Below are 22,844 nucleotides of genomic sequence, written 5' to 3'. Positions count from 1 at the left end.
ATATTCCTTATGTTCAGGGTTGTGGTTAGAGTCAGAACACAGTCTCCCTCATCAGGTGGTTGAACAGGAAATCCAGGGACAGTGTATGGTTTAAGAGTTCGGAGAGGGGCTGTGTACTGTTCTGTAATTTTTCCTCAGAATTATTTATTTTATTATTTAATAAATTATTATAATATAATAATATATTAATATAATATAATATATATATATATATATATATATATATATAATATTATATAATAATAATTATTATTTATTTATTCAGAGTTGAGGGGTGTGTGTTTAGATCAGAGTTGAAGGGTGTGTGTGTAGTTCAGAGTTGAGGGGGTGTTTAGATCAGAGCTGAGGGGTGTGTGTAGTTCAAAGTTGAGGGGGTGTTTAGATCAGAGCTGAGGGGTGTGTGTAGTTCAAAGTTGAGGGGGTGTTTAGATCAGAGCTGAGGGGTGTGTGTGTAGGTCAGAGATGAGGGGGTGTGTGTGTAGTTCAGAGTTGAGGGGGTGTTTAGATCAGAGTTGAGGGGGGTGTGTGTAGTTCAAAGTTGAGGGGGTGTTTAGATCAGAGCTGAGGGGTGTGTGTAGTTCAAAGTTGAGGGGGTGTTTAGATCAGAGTTGAGGGGTGTGTGTGTAGGTCAGAGATGAGGGGGTGTTTAGATCAGAGCTGAGGGGTGTGTGTAGATCAGAGATGAGGGTGTGTGTAGATCAGAGCTGAGGGGTGTGTATAGGTCAGAGATGAGGGGTGTGTGTAGGTCAGAGTTGAGGGGTGTGTGTAGGTCAGAGTTGAGGGGTGTGTGTAGGTCAGAGATGAGGGGTGTGTGTGTAGATCAGAGTTGAGGGGGTGTTTAGATCAGAGCTGAGGGGTGTGTGTGTAGATCAGAGTTGAGGGGGTGTTTAGATCAGAGTTGAGGGGGGTGTGTGTAGTTCAAAGTTGAGGGGGTGTTTAGATCAGAGCTGAGGGGTGTGTGTAGGTCAGAGCTGAGGGGTGTGTGTGTAGGTCAGAGATGAGGGGGTGTTTAGATCAGAGCTGAGGGGTGTGTATAGGTCAGAGCTGAGGGGTGTGTGTGTAGGTCAGAGATGAGGGGGTGTTTAGATCAGAGCTGAGGGGTGTGTGTAGATCAGAGATGAGGGTGTGTGTAGATCAGAGCTGAGGGGTGTGTATAGGTCAGAGTTGAGGGGGTGTTTAAATCAGAGTTGAAGGGTGTGTGTAGGTCAGAGTTGAGGGGGTGTTTAAATCAGAGTTGAAGGGTGTGTGTAGATCAGAGTTGAGGGGGTGTTTAAATCAGAGTTGAGGGGTGTGTGTAGGTCAGAGTTGAGGGGTGTGTGTTGGTCAGAGATGAGGGGTGTGTGTAGGTCAGAGATGAGGGGTGTGTGTAGGTCAGAGTTGAAGGGTGTGTGTAGGTCAGAGTTGAAGGGTGTGTGTAGGTCAGAGATGAGGGGTGTGTGTAGGTCAGAGTTGAAGGGTGTGTGTAGGTCAGAGTTGAGGGGTGTGTGTAGGTCAGAGTTGAGGGGTGTGTGTAGGTCAGAGATGAGGGGTGTGTGTAGGTCAGAGTTGAGGGGTGTGTGTAGGTCAGAGATGAGGGGTGTGTGTAGGTCAGAGATGAGGGGTGTGTGTAGGTCAGAGTTGAAGGGTGTGTGTAGGTCAGAGTTGAGGGGTGTGTGTAGGTCAGAGTTGAGGGGTGTGTGTAGGTCAGAGTTGAAGGGTGTGTGTAGGTCAGAGTTGAGGGGTGTGTGTAGGTCAGAGTTGAGGGGTGTGTGTAGGTCAGAGATGAGGGGTGTGTGTAGGTCAGAGTTGAGGGGTGTGTGTAGGTCAGAGTTGAGGGGTGTGTGTAGGTCAGAGTTGAAGGGTGTGTGTAGGTCAGAGTTGAGGGATGTGTGTAGGTCAGAGTTGAAGGGTGTGTGTAGGTCAGAGTTGAGGGGTGTGTGTAGGTCAGAGTTGAAGGGTGTGTGTAGGTCAGAGATGAGGGGGGTGTGTGTAGTTCAAAGTTGAGGGGGTGTTTAGATCAGAGCTGAGGGGTGTGTGTAGTTCAGAGTTGAGGGGGTGTTTAGATCAGAGCTGAGGGGTGTGTGTAGTTCAAAGTTGAGGGGGTGTTTAGATCAGAGCTGAGGGGTGTGTGTGTAGGTCAGAGATGAGGGGGTGTTTAGATCAGAGTTGAGGGGGGTGTGTAGATCAGAGCTGAGGGGTGTGTGTAGTTCAAAGTTGAGGGGGTGTTTAGATCAGAGCTGAGGGGTGTGTGTAGTTCAAAGTTGAGGGGGTGTTTAGATCAGAGCTGAGGGGTGTGTGTGTAGGTCAGAGATGAGGGGGTGTTTAGATCAGAGCTGAGGGGTGTGTGTAGTTCAAAGTTGAGGGGGTGTTTAGATCAGAGCTGAGGGGTGTGTGTAGTTCAAAGTTGAGGGGGTGTTTAGATCAGAGCTGAGGGGTGTGTGTGTAGGTCAGAGATGAGGGGGTGTTTAGATCAGAGCTGAGGGGTGTGTGTAGATCAGAGATGAGGGTGTGTGTAGATCAGAGATGAGGGTGTGTGTAGATCAGAGCTGAGGGGTGTGTATAGGTCAGAGATGAGGGGTGTGTGTAGGTCAGAGTTGAGGGGTGTGTGTAGGTCAGAGTTGAGGGGTGTGTGTAGGTCAGAGATGAGGGGTGTGTGTAGGTCAGAGTTGAAGGGTGTGTGTAGGTCAGAGTTGAGGGGTGTGTGTAGGTCAGAGTTGAGGGGTGTGTGTAGGTCAGAGTTGAGGGATGTGTGTAGGTCAGAGTTGAAGGGTGTGTGTAGGTCAGAGTTGAGGGGTGTGTGTAGGTCAGAGATGAGGGGTGTGTGTAGGTCAGAGTTGAGGGGTGTGTGTAGGTCAGAGTTGAGGGGTGTGTGTAGGTCAGAGTTGAAGGGTGTGTGTAGGTCAGAGTTGAGGGGTGTGTGTAGGTCAGAGTTGAAGGGTGTGTGTAGGTCAGAGTTGAAGGGTGTGTGTAGGTCAGAGTTGAGGGGTGTGTGTAGGTCAGAGATGAGGGGTGTGTGTAGGTCAGAGTTGAGGGGTGTGTGTAGGTCAGAGTTGAGGGGTGTGTGTAGGTCAGAGTTGAGGGGTGTGTGTAGGTCAGAGTTGAAGGGTGTGTGTAGGTCAGAGTTGAAGGGTGTGTGTAGGTCAGAGTTGAGGGGTGTGTGTAGGTCAGAGATGAGGGGTGTGTGTAGGTCAGAGTTGAGGGGTGTGTGTAGGTCAGAGTTGAGGGGTGTGTGTAGGTCAGAGTTGAGGGGTGTGTGTAGGTCAGAGTTGAGGGATGTGTGTAGGTCAGAGTTGAGGGATGTGTGTAGGTCAGAGTTGAGGGGTGTGTGTAGGTCAGAGATGAGGGGTGTGTGTAGGTCAGAGTTGAGGGATGTGTGTAGGTCAGAGTTGAAGGGTGTGTGTAGGTCAGAGATGAGGGGGTGTTTAAATCAGAGTTGAGGGGTGTGTGTAGGTCAGAGTTGAGGGGTGTGTGTTGGTCAGAGATGAGGGGTGTGTGTAGGTCAGAGATGAGGGGTGTGTGTAGGTCAGAGTTGAAGGGTGTGTGTAGGTCAGAGTTGAAGGGTGTGTGTAGGTCAGAGTTGAGGGGTGTGTGTAGGTCAGAGTTGAAGGGTGTGTGTAGGTCAGAGTTGAGGGGTGTGTGTAGGTCAGAGATGAGGGGTGTGTGTAGGTCAGAGTTGAGGGGTGTGTGTAGGTCAGAGTTGAGGGGTGTGTGTAGGTCAGAGTTGAGGGGTGTGTGTAGGTCAGAGTTGAGGGATGTGTGTAGGTCAGAGTTGAGGGATGTGTGTAGGTCAGAGTTGAAGGGTGTGTGTAGGTCAGAGTTGAAGGGTGTGTGTAGGTCAGAGTTGAAGGGTGTGTGTAGGTCAGAGTTGAAGGGTGTGTGTAGGTCAGAGATGAGGGGTGTGTGTAGGTCAGAGTTGAGGGGTGTGTGTAGGTCAGAGATGAGGGGTGTGTGTAGGTCAGAGTTGAGGGATGTGTGTAGGTCAGAGTTGAAGGGTGTGTGTAGGTCAGAGTTGAAGGGTGTGTGTAGGTCAGAGTTGAGGGGTGTGTGTAGGTCAGAGTTGAGGGATGTGTGTAGGTCAGAGTTGAAGGGTGTGTGTAGGTCAGAGTTGAAGGGTGTGTGTAGGTCAGAGATGAGGGGTGTGTGTAGGTCAGAGTTGAGGGGTGTGTGTAGGTCAGAGATGAGGGGTGTGTGTAGGTCAGAGTTGAGGGGTGTGTGTAGGTCAGAGATGAGGGGTGTGTGTAGGTCAGAGTTGAGGGGTGTGTGTAGGTCAGAGTTGAGGGGTGTGTGTAGGTCAGAGTTGAGGGGTGTGTGTAGGTCAGAGTTGAAGGGTGTGTGTAGGTCAGAGTTGAAGGGTGTGTGTAGGTCAGAGATGAGGGGTGTGTGTAGGTCAGAGTTGAGGGGTGTGTGTAGGTCAGAGTTGAGGGGTGTGTGTAGGTCAGAGTTGAGGGGTGTGTGTAGGTCAGAGTTGAGGGATGTGTGTAGGTCAGAGTTGAAGGGTGTGTGTAGGTCAGAGTTGAAGGGTGTGTGTAGGTCAGAGTTGAAGGGTGTGTGTAGGTCAGAGTTGAGGGATGTGTGTAGGTCAGAGTTGAGGGATGTGTGTAGGTCAGAGTTGAAGGGTGTGTGTAGGTCAGAGTTGAGGGATGTGTGTAGGTCAGAGTTGAGGGATGTGTGTAGGTCAGAGTTGAAGGGTGTGTGTAGGTCAGAGTTGAAGGGTGTGTGTAGGTCAGAGATGAGGGGTGTGTGTAGGTCAGAGATGATGGGGTGTTTAGATCAGAGTTGAGGGGGTGTTTAGATCAGAGTTGAGGGGGTGTTTAGATCAGAGTTGAGGGGGTGTTTAGATCAGAGTTGAGGGGGTGTTTAGATCAGAGTTGAGGGGGTGTTTAGATCAGAGTTGAGGGGGTGTTTAGATCAGAGATGATGGGGTGTTTAGATCAGAGTTGAGGGGGTGTTTAGATCAGAGTTGAGGGGGTGTTTAGATCAGAGTTGAGTGGGTGTTTAGATCAGAGTTGAGGGGGTGTTTAGATCAGAGTTGAGGGGGTGTTTAGATCAGAGATGATGGGGTGTTTAGATCAGAGTTGAGGGGGTGTTTAGATCAGAGTTGAGGGGGTGTTTAGATCAGAGTTGAGGGGGTGTTTAGATCAGAGTTGAGGGGGTGTTTAGATCAGAGATGATGGGGTGTTTAGATCAGAGTTGAGGGGGTGTTTAGATCAGAGTTGAGTGGGTGTTTAGATCAGAGTTGAGTGGGTGAAACTGAACTGAATCTGCAGCAACAGTCTGGCCCTGCATTTTCTCCGACACAGCGGGGGCGCTAAAGTCCCGTGCAGCTGCAGCAGAAGCAGCGCTCGGCGGGAGAAAGGAACACTGTCCGAAACGTCGCGCGCGGACCGTGAAGATACAACATCAAATACTCTGCGTGGACCGTGAGGATGGAGGAGCAAAGCGAGATCAAAGACACCGCCCAGAGGCTCGAGCGGTGAGAACAATTAGCCTCGGTGCTAACGGAGTAAATAAAATAAAAGAACAGCATTCAGCCCCTCTCCGAGCTGTCCGTTCCACCTTAAATACAGCAGCGGAGACACTGCTCCACCTTAAATACAGCAGCGGAGACACTGCTCCACCTTAAATACAGCAGCGGAGACACTGCTCCACCTTAAATACAGCAGCGGAGACACTGCTCCACCTTAAATACGGCGGCGGAGACACTGCTCCACCTTAAATACAGCAGCGGAGACACTGCTCCACCTTAAATACAGCAGCGGAGACACTGCTCCACCTTAAATACGGCGGCGGAGACACTGCTCCACCTTAAATACAGCGGCGGAGACACCTTAAATGAAACAGAGAATTCCAACAAACTGATGACTTTAATTTTATTACTGTAATAAACATTGTACATATAAATAAAACATATTTACTGCAACATCAGATCCGTGAGTTACTCACCCTGGTTAAGTCAGGGTTTAAATTAATAATGTAAATGTATTTGAAGATGGAGAAAAGTCTGAATTTGTTTACAGCGATTGATTCAGCAGCAACATTCAATAGGAATTATTATTATTATTATTATTATCACTGTTACTAATATTCTTATTGAGGCAGTGAAACACAGTAGAGAAATGGTTAGATTAAAGCAGATTTATTAGAAAATGTGACACCGGTGAAACTCTGAAGAGAAACAGACCATTGATTTCTCCCTGAACCCAGGGCTCTTTCTGAAGCGCTTCTTCAGCTCAGGGCTGTTTTTGGGGCTTTTTTTCTTGTTAGAGACTGACATTCTTCAGGAGATTTTTTATTAAATCTAGAACAGGATTATATGTCCAAGAACCAAGAACAGAACATGGAAGATCAAATAAAATAAAATGGTTGAATGTTAATAACTTGTTCAGAGCTGGGGCTGTTTGATTAAAAAGTGGTGAAAAACATGTAAAGGTTTAAAACTGAAGCCTTTTTAATTAATGTAATAATTATGGGTTTATTCTGTAGGTCTCTGTGCATTGATGCAGAGGAGAAGTCCCACAGGTATGAGACACACACACACACCTTATAGCAGTCGCAAACCAGAGAATGTGCTTCTCTGTAGGTTTAGTTTTCCTTGGTGTAAACAGTTCAGGAAAAATCATCAGCTTCATTTAAAATAATGAAGAATAAGGCTACCGTGGTTTATCAGAGTTTAATAACCACACTGTATTTGTGAAATCAACGTATAACATGTTAAACAAAGTGGGTTATGTGGGTAATTTTGGTCTTTTTCAGAGTTGCTCATGTGCTTTTCACTGTAGTTTGTCAGAACTGTTCTTATTTAAACTGCAGTAAGTACATCTCAGAATGAATTAATACAGTAGGGTTAAGCTTTAATCTGATTCCATTCACATCTGATCTCCACCGTGTGCTCAGACAATTAATAACATAACATCATAATCATCAGTCAAACTATCTTCTCTGTGTGTGTGTGTGTGTACAGATATGTACAGGAAGGGAAGGAGGCGGCGCGGTCGGGGGATCTGCAGCGCTCTCTTGCTCTGTTCCGCTATGCGTTCGAGCTCCAGCCGAGTGAGAAACTGAAGAACAGAATCCAGCGCCTACAGGAAGCCATTCAAGAAGTGGAGGCATCTCTGGAGGAAGAGGAGGAGTTTATAAACGTGAACGACAGCGGTCTGATGCTGTACCGGGAACTGTACGAGAAATTGTACGAGCATCAGCGCGAAGGCGTGGCCTTTCTGTACGGCCTGCACCGGGACGGCCGGAGGGGCGGGATCCTGGCAGACGACATGGGCCTCGGGAAGACCATCCAGGTCATTTCCTTCCTCTCTGGGATGTATGACGCTGAACTGGCCAAGACCTCCCTGCTGGTCATGCCCACGTCTCTCATCAAAAACTGGGTGCAAGAGTTTTCCAAGTGGACACCGGGAATGAGAGTGAAAGAGTTTCATGGAAACAGCAAATTGGAACGGAACCGGAACCTGGAACGCATCCAGCGCAAAGGGGGAGTCATTATCACCACGTACCAAATGCTCATAAACAACTGGGAACAGCTGGCGACGTTCCAGCAGCAGGAATTCTTCTGGGATTACGTTATTCTGGATGAGGCGCATAAGATCAAAACGTCTTCCACCAAAACGTCTAAATGTGCTCGTGCCATTCCGGCGCGGCACCGCCTGCTGCTGACCGGCACCCCCGTCCAGAACAACCTGCGGGAAATGTGGGCGCTGTTTGATTTTGCATGCCAGGGAGCGCTGCTGGGCACTTCTAAAACATTTAAAACAGAATATGAAAACCCCATCACTCGCGCCAGGGAGAAAGACTCCACGCCGGGGGAGAAAGCCCTGGGTCTTAAAATCTCCCAAAGCCTGATGGCGCTCATTAAACCTCACTTCCTCCGCAGGACCAAGGCCGAGGTGCAGCAGATGAAGCAGAGCTCTAAGAGAACGAGGGAAGAAAAGAAAGAGGAAGCTGATGAAAAGGAGGATAAAGAGAACCACTGTCCGAACTCGGGTAACTCTGCGGAAATGCCGTCGCTGACCCGTAAGAACGATTTGATCGTGTGGACGTACCTGAGTCCGGTGCAGGAGGACATCTATAACCAGTTTATTTCTCTGGATCATATCAAAGCTCTTCTGATGACCACCCGCTCTCCTCTGGCCGAGCTGACCGTTCTGAAAAAGCTGTGTGATCATCCTCGCCTTCTCTCCGCTCGAGCCGTCACTCAGCTCGGCCTGGAGCAGGGTTCTGACTCCGACCCCGCGGACGAGGACGGAGGGTCGGCAGCCGGCCGCATCGACCATGTTTCGGATGAAACTCTTCTGGAAGAATCGGGAAAACTGCGATTCCTGGTGTCTCTGCTGGAGCGGCTGAGGGAGGAAAACCACCGGACGCTGGTGTTTTCGCAGTCGAGGAAAATGCTGGACATTATCGAGCGCGTGTTACGGAACAGAGCCTTCCGGATTCTGCGAGTGGACGGGACGGTGACGCAGCTGGCGGAGAGGGAGAGACGCATCGCTCAGTTCCAGACGGACAGAAGATACTCCGTCTTCCTGCTGACCACGCAGGTGGGAGGAGTCGGGATCACTCTCACCGCCGCCAACAGGGTCGTGATCTTCGACCCGAGCTGGAACCCGGCCACAGACGCCCAGGCGGTGGACCGAGCGTATCGTATCGGACAAGTGCAGAACGTTGTCATCTACCGTCTCATCACCTGCGGCACGGTGGAGGAGAAAATATACCGCAGACAGGTGGGTCAGCGTGGGCTCCCTCACAGTTAATACCATTTATAAACTGTTAATAGTCTGTCAGCAGCTCTTTGGGAGAAGTTTAGCCTCCACAGCTCTAAAACCTGCCTGTTTTGTGGTGGGTTAATGTAAGTGTGAGAGGGTGGGATACTGGATACTGTAAAACCTGAATAGAGTAAACGTTTCTGTAATTCTAGTTATGTTCCGGTTCTTTTGCAGGTGTTTAAGGACTCTTTGATCCGGCAGACGACGGGAGATAAGAAGAACCCGTTCCGATATTTCAGTAAACAGGAGCTGAAAGAGCTCTTTACGCTGGAAGACACCCGCTCCTCATCTACTCAGCTTCAGCTGCAGGAGCTTCACTCTCAGAGCCGCCGCTCCGACCCGACTCTGGACTCTCACATCGCCGAGCTGCACCAGATGCAGATGTTTGGGATTTCGGATCATGACCTAATGTTCTCCAAAGAGTCTGGTGCGGATGAGGACCGTCCTCAGGACCTGGAGTCGGACCTGTACATCCAGAACCGCGTTCAGAAAGCACAGGAGCTCGTCCAGGCAGAGTCTGAACTCCAGGGAGAGCTGACGGACAGCGTCGCCAACAGCACGGAACCCGCATGGCTTCGGCTCGCAAAGCAGCGTGAGTCAGAGGAGACCTCACACAGACAGAGAGTGAGAACAACACACACTCCCAGCCCCCCCGCTATCATCGACCTCACACAGTCCGTCTCCGATGAACTCAGTGAACCGTCCTGCGCCAACGAGGTGGAGGTTCTGAGTGAGGACGGAGAGACCGAGGTGAAGAGTGAGGGTTTGCTGTCTGGAGGAGAGATGGACTTGTCCGTTCAGGCTGGTTCTGCTGATGAAAACTCTCTCCCTCCTGCAGCTGAGGAGTGTTTTGTCCTGGAGGAAGCCAGCACTGTGGAGAAGACAGAAGGGAACATTAAAGAGGACCCTGAGGAGAAGCTGGAGTTGGGGGACAACACTGAGGAGCCTTCCTCTGATCAGAGTTTCTCCTCCAGTCTGCAGCATCAGGATAAACACACATCTGAGGAATCTGAAATGCGCTTCCAGCTTTTCTCATCGCCAAACCCCACCCCGAGCCGAGCAGATTCCTCTAATGCCCCGCTGGGGGCGACACTAAATGCATCCAGCGTCTCTGAGCAGATGGAATCCATGCAGGTGGAGTTTAACCTGCAGCTGGAGGACAGTGCAGATTTGTTCTCGGCTGGAGAAGAACAAGGGTGTGACGAAGACCTGGAGCCCTCTGTAGGAGAGGAGAAGTTCCAGCTGCAGTTGGACCTCAGCAGAGAGACGTTGCCGAGTCGAGAGATAAGTGCCTGTGGTTTTCCGCCAATGTCTCGTTCAGCTCCGTCCTCTCCACCGGACGAGTCCATCCTCCAAACTTTCAGGAGGAAGAAGAGAGCGCAGGTCATCGAGAGTGAGGAGGAGGACGAGGAGGAGGAGGAGGAGGAGAAGCAGCCCACTCCTGCGAGCAGCCCATTAGCTGAAAGCTTCATGGGCCTCGGATCTTCCACACCAAAATCTGTGAAGAGTGCCTCCCGCAGGCAAAGCACCAACACGTCAGTCGCATCAAGGAGGTCGTTTGTCGAGTCACTGCTGGAGGATCTGGAGGAGGAGGATGACATCAGTGAGGGGGTGGAGCTTAGTCAGGCTTCTGAGGCCAATGGCCTGTCTGCTGAGGAACTGGGGGAAGAGGAGGAGCCTAGTGGAGAAACACTAAACTCTGAGGGCACAGGACTGAGCGAGGGAGCGAGGACAGACGAGTACGAGAGCGAGGAGGAGACTGATGAAGAGCACAGTGTTTTAGAAGGATCCACTGGAGAACTGGAGAGTTAGTGTCTGGTGAAGTGGAAGAATGGAACACGTTCTCGGACCAGCAACTCAGGACGTTCAGGTCCTGGTGCATTCTGGGAAACGTAGTTCAGCTAAGGGGGAAAAAGAAAAGTTCTGGATCAGATTCTTTAAATGAACATCTCTATCATCAATCTCTATAATTCTCACACACACACTGTTTCTCTCTCTCTCTCTCTCTCTCACACACTCTTTCTCTGTCTCTCACACACACTCTCTCTCACACAGTTTCTCTCTGTCTATCTCACACACAGATCTCTATAATTCAGTTTATCACACACACACTTTCTCTCTCACACACTCTTTCTGTCTCTCTGTCACTCACTCACACACACACACACACACACTGTCTCTCTCTGTCACACACACACTGTCTCTGTCTATCTGTCTTTCTCTCACACACACACTGTCTCTGTCTATCTCTCTCACACACACACACAGTTTCTCTTTCTCTCTCTCTCACACACACACACTGTCTCTCTCTCTCACTCACACAGTTTCTCTCTCTCACACACACATCTCTATAATTCAGTTTCTCTCTCTCACACACACACAGATCTTTATAATTCAGTTCCACACACACACACCCTCTTTATAATTCTCTTTAAGTATTACACAAACACACAAATGTGGAGGAAAACACGTTGCTTTGATCTCTAAAGAACTGTAGTATTTTCAGATGTTTATTCTCTAATTCTGAGCACTTTGGTGGTGGGTGATTATTTAAATTTTTAATAAAAAAAAACAGAATCTCTTTTGGGGGAAAATAAGTTGTAAAGTGAATTGTATGTGTTTATACCTGAGTAAATATTTTTGTGTTTATTGCAGCTGTATTTTTTTTGTCTTAATCCTGGGGCCTTGTTTATTCATTAATGTAATGAAAATAATTTTTATTTGATTTTATAACTATACACTGAATATTCAAATAATCAGGCGGACAACACTTGCCTTCTGGAACAATGAACACACTCTTGCCCTTGAAGCAGCCGTGGGACAGGCCGAGTGTAAAAGTGTGTGATGGAGTTTCTGAGGCGGAGGGTCAGCGTCTGCTCACCTCTCTTCTGCAGGAGAAACTAAATAAAACAATTCAAGGCTTTAGTACATTATATAAAACGGTGACAGCAATAAACCCCCAGACACCATCACCCTGTCACAGCAGGTCTTTGATACAGAGACAGACACAGCACAGACTCCTTTAGTCTGCTTCAGGAACGTGACACAGCTAAACTGTGTAATGTAATTATATAAATAAGTGATGGAAATGTCATGATACTATAAATAAAAAATTAAAAACACAAAGAATTTGAAGAATGCAAGGATCAGACTCCATTATATTTTAACTTTTACTGCGTCATATTAGACACAGCACTCTGTCTCCTATTGATCGTCAGGAACATGGCGTAGGAAACTGGGCCAAAAGGTTCAAACAGTTCTAACATGCTCCACTTTTCCTCTCCAAGTCGTACATCACTATTCCTTGATTGTGTCGCACTACACGGCTGCTCCTCGTCCCTGACACTCGTATTCAGATCAGATGCTGGGAATTTGATCCTGGCATAAAAGCAGTGCCTGGGTTGTGAGCGAGTGAAGAACAGTGTGTTTCCAGATGTTCTCCTGATCCTATGGATTTGTTAAATATACCTTGAGCAAGGCTCCTAACCCCCAAACTGCCCCCGAGCGTCGAGGTGGTCACAGCCCCCTGCTTCCAGCTGTGTGTGTGTTCACTGCCCCTAGTGCTTGTGAATAATTGCTCACTAGTGTGTGTTTACTGACAACGGATGGGTCAAATGCAGAGAAGCAGTTTCCCCAGGGGATCAATAAAGAATCATCTCCCTATAAAAGAAAAGAATTAAAGTGCCGTTACTGAATAAAGAGTATTTTAAAGCGAGCTGTAGCTGCTCAAAGAGGAATGTAAATCTTGATTTAAAAGTGTCTAAGGTCAGGGCTCTTCCAATGTTCTCGGTCTGGTTCTGGTTCAGAGCGGCGCCGGAGCTAAACGCTGCTGCTCTGTGTTTACTCTCCACCTGAGTCAGGACTAACTCTAGTTCCTAAAGATCTGAGAGCTCTGCTCGGCTCTGATCTCTGTATCACATCTGATAAATACACTGCTCCTACACCATTAAGACATTTATAACCAGTAACAACACTGTGTTAAAGTCTACTCTGTAACAGACCGGTCTCCAGTGGAAGGATTTAAGAACGGGGGGGACGTGTCTCTCCTTTTGCTCCGAGGGAGACTCTGGGGCTGTGTTCTGAATCAGCTGAATCTGTTTAATGGTCTTTTGTGGAAGTCCAGTTCAGAGACCATTACAGTAATCACTGCTAGAAATAAAAGCATGGATCAGTTTCTCCAGCTCTGGTTTAGTCTCTGATCTACTGATGTTCTTAAGACTGTAAAATGCTGATTGAGTAACTGCTTTAATATGAGACGAAAACTGATCTGAGTCCATTAATACACCAAGGTTTCAAGTCAGTTCTTTAGATTTGAGGGCTCTCGTGTCCAGATACGCAGCCAGTCTGTGTCTCTCAGTGCTGTTCCCAAATAAAATAATCTCAGTTTTATCTTTATTCAACTACAGAAATTGTGTCCCATCCAGTTGTATTCAAGACACTTACACAATGAGTCAGGACCAGAGTCATTTAGGGACAGCATCATGTAAATCTGAGTATCATCTGCACAGCTGTGATAGGACAGTCTTGTAGAATCTGGACAAGAGGAAGCATGTATAAATTAAATAAAAGTGGACCAAGAATAGAACCTTGGGGGACACCACAGGTCACTGGATTGTTCTCAGAAATATTATTTTATATTTCAACAAAGTAGTTCCTTCTGTGCAGGTATGAAACAAACTATTTTGGGGCTGTTCCTGAGAGTTCAACCCAGTTTGCGAGTCTATCTATAAGAATCTTATGGTCAAAGGCAGCACTAAGGTCAAGAAGTAATAGAAGAGATACCTTTCCAGTCTCCATATTTAAGCGGATGTCATTAATTACCTTGATTAGAGCAGTCTCAGTGCTGTGATTAGACCGGAACCCAGACTGGAATTTGTCTAGGCTACTGTTTATGGACAAGAAACTAATGATTTGCCTGAAAACTACTTTCTCAATGATTTTGCCAATGAACAGTAAATTAGAAATTGGCCTGTAGTTACTTATCTGAGATGATTCTAAATTTTTCTTTTTTAGAAGAGGCTTTACGAGTGCAGTTTTTAGTGAGCTCAGAAAGACCCCCGACATGAGTGAGGTGTTTACAGTGTGGAGGATGTCTAGTGCTATGGTGTGAAACACACTCTAACCCTGTGTCAATTAAAATGTCATTATTATCAGTACAGTACAGAGTATCAGTACAGAGTTAACTCTGAGTTAATAGAGAGGGTACAGACGCATTGTTGGACATGGACATGTACTAATCACTTGTCTGATGTTCTAGATTTTAGTGTTAAAAAAGAATGCAAACTCATTACATCTCTCAGTTGGTACTAATTCAGGGGCCATTGGTGTGGGTGAGTTCGTAAATCTGTGGACCACGGCGAAGATGATTTTGCTGTTGTTAATGTTATTGTTGATGATGCTAGAGAAATAGGATTGTCGTGTTTTGCATATTGAGTTGTTTTCAAAAAGCTTATCTTTGTAGATTTCTTTGTGAATGAAGGCTCGTTTTACGCCATCTGCATTCTGCCTTGTGACATTCCCCCTTTTGGATTTGAACAACAGAAACATTTCTCCATGGTGCTTCCTGTTTGCAAGACATAGCCTTTACTCTAACTGGTGCGATCTCATCCCTAACCCTAACACTGACGATTTTTGAATTAAAACTATTCAGCAGATCATCATGTGACAATGCCACATCCTTCACAGTGGCCGATATGTTGAGACTCTTTGAGCATCCAGCATTTGACCATGACAATGTGTACTCCCTGTAACATCCTGTGAAATGCCAAGAGAGTCCAATATGGTGTGTAGTTCCTTGGCAAGACTGTCCTTGGGATTGTCAATATGTTAAAGTCACCTGCAATAACACAATGGTCAGTCAGTAGAAATAAAAGACAGCATCCCTGTAAATTCATCAATAAAATCAATGTTGTACTTCGGAGGCCTGTAGACATCCATCCATCCATTATCTGTAACCGCTTATCCAGTTTTAGGGTCGCGGGGGGTCCAGAGCCTACCTGGAATCATCGGGCGCAAGGCGGGAATACACCCTGGAGGGGACGCCAGTCCTTCACAGGGCAACACAGACACACACACATTCACGGGCACTTTCGAGTCGCCAATCCACCTGCAACGTGTGTTTTTGGACTGTGGGAGGAAACCGGAGCACCCGGAGGAAACCCACGCGGACACGGGGAGAACACACCAACTCCTCACAGACAGTCACCCGGAGCGGGAAACGAACCCACAACCTCCAGGCCCCTGGAGCTTTGTGACTGCGACACTACCTGTTGCGCCACCGTGCCGCCCTGGCCTGTAGACAGTTACTAGTAATATCTGTGGTGTCTCTTTTAGAACTGCGCAGATTTACTTGAATGTTGTGAAGTTAGGGAAGATTATCACCAATTTATCTACTATCCACATTGGTAATATGGAAGTGCATTATGACCAAAATGGTGCTGAAACCCCTAAGTCCATAACATGCACGTATTACCATTATGGCTGATTGGACAAATTACCCCCTAATCCTATGGATGGCTCCGGCCACAGATTTTTATTCCCAACCAAACTGACAAATAGACAAATTTTAAGCTGGATTGCAAAAATAATTGTGTTCCCTGTTGGTGTTAGGCAACACAGACTACTTTTAGACCTATTTTGATCGTCCAGGGACGTTCCTTGTTTACTGGGTAAGGCCTGTAAACTGCACTACTAACCTTTAAGGGCTGAATAATCAAATTATGGCAATATATCATTAAAAATAGTGAATCGTCTTCCTGTAAAACACCATGATGTGTCACAAGAACCACACATGACTGATAATAAGCTCAGAATTTGAACACAGGCTGTAGCAACCATTTAATGAGAAAACAGGCTTAGTTCGTGGTCAGTACAGAGTCGATTCCTCGCCACACGGTCAGGAACACAACCATGGGGCTGAGCCTGCTGGCTTGATTTTGATAAGTGTGGGATAATGAATAAAACATGATAGAGATATTTCAGGGTATTGTTTGGACTGAAGGTAAGTGGGAAACGTAAAATAGTTCAGGCATAAAGCAATAAAAGTAAGATATGAGAGTTTCCCAAAATTGAGTGAAATGAAGCAGTAAATAAACCATTCAAACAAATCATTTCTGAAAACACCCAACGTTTCATCATCCAATCAAATCTCGATGTGTGAACATATCCCGCCCACATCAGCAGTCCCGCTTCACTCAGATATACTCCACGTTAAAGAAAGATAATATGTTGCAAAGTGCACTTCAGCTTGTGGCTCCAGGCACGTGCCAGGGTTTGTCTTTTCTCTACAGTATGATTAAGATTGTCTTAACCGTCAGCAAATATATCACAATGTGGATGTTATTACAAGTGGAAATACTATGGATTTATTCATATTAAATAATTATGCAAATCAGTTTCACTGAAAAGATAATGGGTCAAAATGGACCCTCAAAATCGGATATTGTAGGGACTACTGAACGCTTATGAAAAATATTCACACACAGACGCTGTGTTAAGGAGACCGTTCCGTTAACCCTAGAATATGGACTGAATAGAGGACTTGGTTGAGGTTCATGATGGGTAGAGGAGTCGGCTTATGATCTAGTGGAGAGATGATTATTTTCGCGGCAAGATATAATAAAGTTTTCCTCTTCGGGATTTTTGGTTAAAAATCAACCTCACCTCAGCGTTCTCATTTGAACTCCCACACTGGTGACCCCGACGGCTCTTTGAACGATTTCAAAGCCTCCAAACATGGCCACGAATGCCGTAGCCCTGAAATTACCGGAGTTTTGGGAAGAACACGCCGCCATTTGGTTCGTTCAAGCTGAGGGTCAGTTTGCCATTAGGAGAATCACAGACAACGAGACAAAATTCTATTACGTGGCGGCAGCGCTGAACAGCAGCACAGCTTCCAGAGTAATTAACTTTCCGCAAACTTTTGAACTGTCTGACGCCGAACGTGCCCGCCAGCTTCTCTCATTACCGGGGTTGGGCGATTCCAAACCATCAGAGCTCATGGACCACATGCTGTCGCTTCTGGGTGAGCACGAACCATGTTTTCTTTTTAGAGAACTTTTTCTACAACAGCTGCCTGGAGAGGTTCATGCGGCGCTGGCCAACTCCAGCATTGTGGAGCCTCGGGCTCTGGCGAGAGAGGCTGACAAAATAGTCTCGGCCAGACAACAGTGTCACGCCGCTATGCGTCACTCTGGCTCTTTCAAGTTGTCCAGCACACTCTCCCCCTCTGACGAGTTTGCGAAGATCCTGGCCAGTTTTCCGAGTCTCACAGAGCCCACGTTCACCGCTCTGGCAAGCAAACATGGGGTGGAGCACCACATCACCACCACTGGCCCACCCGTGTATGCAAGGCTCAGACATTTAGATCCGGCAAAGCTCTCCATTGCTGAAGCCGAGTTTGACACCATGGAATGCCTTGGCATTGTGCGAAGGTCCAACAGCCCTTGGGCCTCTCCTTTGCATATGGTCCAGAAATCAGGTGGTGGATGGCAGTCGTGCGGTGATTACCGTCGCCTTAACGACGCCACTACCCCAGACCGTTACCCGATTCCGCACATACAAGACTTTTCTGCTTTTTTAGCTGGTACAGTCATTTTTCCTAAAGTGGATTTGGTCTGCGGATACCACCAGGTTCCTGTGCACCCTGCAGATGTTCCGAAGACTGCTGTAACCACCCCATTTGGCCTGTTCGAATTTCTTTGCATGCCTTTTGGTCTCAAAAATGCAGGTCAAACCTTCCAACGTCTCATGGACAGTGTACTGCGTGACCTCCCCTTTTTGTTTGTGTACCTGGATGACATATTGGTTGCCAGCACCTCAGAGTTTTATTCGAGCACCTCAGCCAGCATGGCCTTATTATCAACCCTGCGAAGTGCCAGTTTGGCTTGACTACCATTGACTTCTTCGGTCATCGCATCTCCAGCGCTGGTGCTGCTCCGCTTCCCGCCAAAGTGGAAGCAATCCAAGATTTGGCCCGTCCCCTCACCATCAAAGCTTTGCAGGAGTTCCTGGGCATGATAAACTTTTATCATCGATTTATCCCACGAGCAGCCAGTCTCATGCATCCCCTTTACGAAGCGCTTAAGGGTAAACCTGCCAAGCACCTGGTGGACTGGACCGATGAGAGGGCTCAGGCATTCACTGCCTCAAAATGCGCGCTAGCGAAAGCTACCATGCTGGCACACCCGATTCTGAACACACCTATTGCAATCACCACCGATGCATCGGATTATGCAATAGGGGCTGTGCACGAGCAGTGGGTCAATGGTGTTTGGCAACCGCTGGCTTTCTTCAGTCGGCAACTTCGTCCAAATGAGCACAAGTATAGTACTTTCGACCGCGAGCTCCTTGCCCTTTATCTGGCCATAAGTCACTTCACAAGGCAACACACACACTCACACATACGGACACTTCTGAGTGGCCAATCCACCTACCAATGCGTGTTTTTGGACTGTGGGAGGAAACAGGAGCACCCAGAGGAAACCCACGTGAACACACCAACTCCTCACAGACAGTCACCCGGAGCGGGAAACAAACCCACAACCTCCAGGTCCCTGGTGCTGTGTGACTGCGACACTACCTGCTGCGCCACCGTGCCGCCCCATGACTGACCACATCGGCCTCATTGTTGACAGCATGCTGGAAAAGGACATCTATTGGAATTCTCCCAAACATGAGATAAAAAGGCGCAAATCCAGTGGTCTCATGTTCTGTACAATTATAAAAAAAAGGTCAAAAGCCCTAGCATGTTAGGCCACCTTGCTTGGACTGTGGAGGCAATGATCTAATCATGTTGCCAAGAGTTCTGTTAAATCTTTCTGTGACACCATTCCCCATTGGATGATAGGGGGTGGTATGTGACTTTTGCACTCCAACCATCTGAAGAAGTTCTTTGATGAGTCTGCTTTCAAAACTAGCACCCTGGTACAAATGGATACGCTTTGGAAATCCGTAAATAAGAAAGAAGTCATTCCGAAGACGCCTTGCTACCTGCTTAGCAGATTGGTCTTTACAAGGAAAAGTGTGTGCCATCTTTGTAAAATGATCTGTGATGACAAGGACATCTACAGACTTATCACCTTGTTCTGCGGAACAAAAGTCAATGCAGACAAGTTCCATAGGCTCGGTGGTCACTATGTTTGTGAGTGGAGCACAAGCATGTGGTTCAGGTGTCTTGCCCATAATGCATCGGTCACATGTCCTAACATGGTTCACAATATCATTTTAAATACCATGCCACTCCAAAAAAATCTCTGCCTGGCTAGGGACAAAGTCCGAGACTGGCCCTGATGGCCTGCAGCGTTGTGAAGGCCATGCAGGACCTCCTTCTTCAAAGAGTCAGGAACTACATATAGGAAACAATGGTAATTGTTGATAAATGGCAATGGTCTTTTCTTGTTTTGTACAGCATACCATTCCTTAGAGTGAATTTATTCCAGTGCTTAAGAATGACACTACGAGGCTCAGCGGCTCACTCACGTTTGTTGGGCCATTTATGTCTCTGCACATAAAACATGATTCTGCCTATAGTGCCATCCTGTTCTTGCAGATATCTGCGGAAGGGTAGTTCTGGGATTTTCCTCTTGAAGCTGGGTAATCTGGCCTTTGCAGAGCACCGCTCAATGAAAATGCTGATAATACATGACCATACCTAAAAATGACCTGATCTACTTTGCACTTTTTTGTCCTGGATGTCACTGATGGCTTTGACCTTCTCTGGATCAATTTGAAAACCTTCCTCACATATGATGTGGCCAAGAAACTTTACAGACCTCTGAAGGAAGGAGCATTTTTAGGTGAGAGGTTAAGATTGTGTTCTGCATGTCGAAGATCAGAAGATCATCCAAGTAGCAAAGTAGGCTTGAAAAGTTCTGGTCACCAAATATAGACATTATCTTACTCATGAACGTGGCAGGACTGTTACATGACCCCTGAGAAAGACGAGTATATTTATGAAGCCTACATGGAAGTGATGAAAAGGCAGTGTATTTCCTGTCTTCCTCATGATGAGGGATGTTATAAAAATCTGACGTGAGGTCCATGGTGGAGAAGAATGCGTTGCCACCAAGTGCTGCCAGAGTATCAGCTTGGTGAGGTAATGGATATGCATCCTTCACGGTTCTAGCATTGAGCCATCTAAAGTCAAATCCTAAGATCACTGTTTTTCTTCCACACCAACACAAGCGGTGATGCATATTCACTGCATGACTTCTGTATAATGCCCTTTTCTTCCATTTCATTCAAAGCAGTCCTTAGTTGCTTATAATGATTTGGATGAATACACCGGTAGGGTAACCAGAAAGGCTTACTGTTGACTAAGTGAATGCAATGCATAAAGCCTTTAGCTTCACCACAGTCCATTTTGTGTTGAGAAAACACAGACTCATACTGCTCAATAAGTCGCAACAGCTTGTCCTTCCATTCCAGTGACACATCACGAGATTTTAAGTCTAGATCCATTAATCCTAGAGTCTTTAAGACCTGTGTCATGTCTTCATCTGACCTGGACTGTGATCGTGCAATTTGAGTGCATTGCATGGAACAGCGGACTTCATTACGAGTGGACAGATCCTCCACCACAACGCAGAGAGAAACATCCGTAATCTTTGCATTCTTTTTCAAAACAACAGCATGACTGGAGTGATTGATTACTTTGACTGGCACCCACCAATTACCCTACAAAGGAGTGTTGACTCTTCCAACAAGGATGTGCTTTGGTCTGGCTCTTGATTGTGTAGGCTCCACAAGCATTGTGCTGCCTGCTGACATTGATGACGAATCAGGTAACTTGCCCCATTCAAGAATCTTGGCTCAAGAATCACACATCTTTTAACCTGTACTTTGTAACCTTTTATTTTAACCCTTTAACCTGTGCCCACTTTATCAGGAACAGATTCACCTTTCCATCTCTCAGTATTGGACAACAGTGACATGAATTGATTGGAGCTCATCATGCTGAGCCTTGCAAGGTAAGGACATCAACTTCCAATAACTGTTGGTGCTTTTCAGCGACGCCAACAGGTGCATGATTGCTTTACTCCCCAAGATCATCTGCTCTGTTAGGCCTGGCACAACTAGTGCTGGAATGATCATCATACACCCATAGACCGTGACATTAAGGTCATACAAGCTCTTAGGAGTAATAAGATTACCACCACATCCAACAATAACTATGTTTTCAACCTCTTTCCTCATAATGCCAGGACAGTGCAGCAAAATGCTTTCTTCTGCAGCTTGTAACACATTGTCTGTGCAAACCTCCCCTTTAGGGCGGGGAATTTGAGAAGCTCCAGGCCTAGAGGTTACGTGGTGTGTAGTAAGCCGCTAGCAGTTAGCATTCAGGACACATACTCCGGTGTAGGCTACACCAAGTCTAGTTTATTTAGCTACTACATGGACCATACAAAGCCAGGTCACACGGCTGCTACCCCAGCCGTTCATACATAAAGCAGTGGGGAGCTTCTTAATAGTGTTACTGGATTCAATAGAGTCTACACTAAGATGGAGGAGTGCAGCCTAATGCTGATATACCAGCTTACCCTCTTTTCCTTGATGTCACTCTACTGGCCCCACCCCCCATTGGAGAGACCCTTATATACCTGCACCCATATATAAACATAGAGGTCCCCAAACTAGATGGATCATGTGTGCAATTCGGTGTAGATGCAGTGACAGGATGTGAAGTTTGAGAAACACCAATTTGGTGAAATGCCGGAAGTATACCTTCACTGTCTGCCACAGGCACTTCTTCAAGATCGGGTGGATGAATATTACTAACTGAGCCATCAACAGAAAATGGTATGGGTGTAAATGTGCCCCTCCCCTTACCAACTGATGGCCTAGGACTGTCCAAATCAGAGTGTTTACTCTGACTGGAATACGTCTTTCTGCCTTAGGGTAAAATATAGTAATAACAGAAGCTAAGTGAAACACACACAAAAATAACCAACAATTAAAAAAAGTAAATGACAGACTGCAGAGAGGCTCAAACTTGGCTTGGTAAATAGAGCAATGGTAGGACGACCTTGGGTTCCCGTGGGGCCCTAGGGCCCCCTGACCCTGTGAAATACAATATATATATATATATATATATATATATATAAACTTATCAGCTGTGTCACATGACTTCTGTGGACACATCCACAATTTGACTAGGCACTCCAGATCAGAGAGCGACCTCTTCTGGCCATTTGAATTCAGTGTTTTTTTAAATAGGACCTCAGATGTCTATTCTTTTAATTCATGGTGAATTAACAAAAAGGCGGGAATTAGAGCTTTCTTCGCCATCCTTGAGAACTTTAGTCATTTCCTAGGTTATGTCATAATATGTAGATTAAAATAAAAGATTGTGTATTCATTAAATTAGACTGACAGTCTCATTTGTGGTTACCAAATGTTTAATATTAAATTGTGATATTTGATTAACTGTAGGCTGAACTCTTTTGAAAATCAGACACTGCTGACATGATGGACATGGTAGAACAAACCCACCGAGCTTCCGGTCCTGGAGCACCGTCCTCTGACTTGGAGGTATTTAAAAAGGTTTCATATCCATATAGTCACTGAAATAGGTTTTAGTGAGGCAGGTCACTGTGGTCAGTTGAAGTTAATTTCTCTGGTACAAAAGTGTGATAGTTCATTGCTTTTGGGTGAGGCCTTAGGGATGGTACTGGTTACACACACACTCAGGTCTTACGTTGTGGGGACCCTCTCAGGACGGAACTATTGAAATGGTTTTGGTCAAATGTGCACACACACACACACACACACAGTCAGGTCTAGCATAGTGGGTTCCCGGTTTAGGGAGACACACCTACTAAAGCAGTACACTCACAGGTCAATATACAGACAGTTTATCTGAACTACAGTGTACGTTACCTCATGACTGAAGTCACTGAGGGTCTAGTTTGAATTTGTTATTATGTTCTTTTCTGATACAGTTCTTTCAGTTTGTATTGGTGACACACACTGTCAGGTCTAGCATCGTAGAGACCACTTCTAGGGAGACACTCCTACTAAAGCAGTACACTCACAGGTCAATATACAGACAGCATTTCTGAACTACAGTGTACGTTACAGTGTATGTCTCCAAGT

General features: G+C 46.6%; 1 protein-coding gene across 1 annotated transcript; it reads left to right on the top strand.

Moving 5' to 3' along the window:
* The first annotated feature begins 5,302 nt into the window (after window positions 1-5,302).
* ercc6l (excision repair cross-complementation group 6-like) lies at window positions 5,303-10,935 on the top strand. Its single transcript, XM_066678610.1, has 4 exons — window positions 5,303-5,452; window positions 6,463-6,498; window positions 6,941-8,708; window positions 8,925-10,935. Exons 1-4 carry the CDS (start codon window positions 5,406-5,408, stop codon window positions 10,560-10,562), a joined length of 3,489 nt encoding a protein of 1,162 aa, XP_066534707.1. The 5' UTR covers window positions 5,303-5,405; the 3' UTR covers window positions 10,563-10,935.
* The last annotated feature ends 11,909 nt before the right edge of the window (window positions 10,936-22,844 follow it).

Source organism: Hoplias malabaricus, chromosome 8, assembly GCF_029633855.1.
Source record: "Hoplias malabaricus isolate fHopMal1 chromosome 8, fHopMal1.hap1, whole genome shotgun sequence".
In the NCBI taxonomy this organism is placed as follows: Eukaryota; Metazoa; Chordata; class Actinopteri; order Characiformes; family Erythrinidae; genus Hoplias; species Hoplias malabaricus.
Note: the sequence above shows the minus strand (reverse complement) of the source record. Positions and strands in the feature narration are given on the sequence as shown.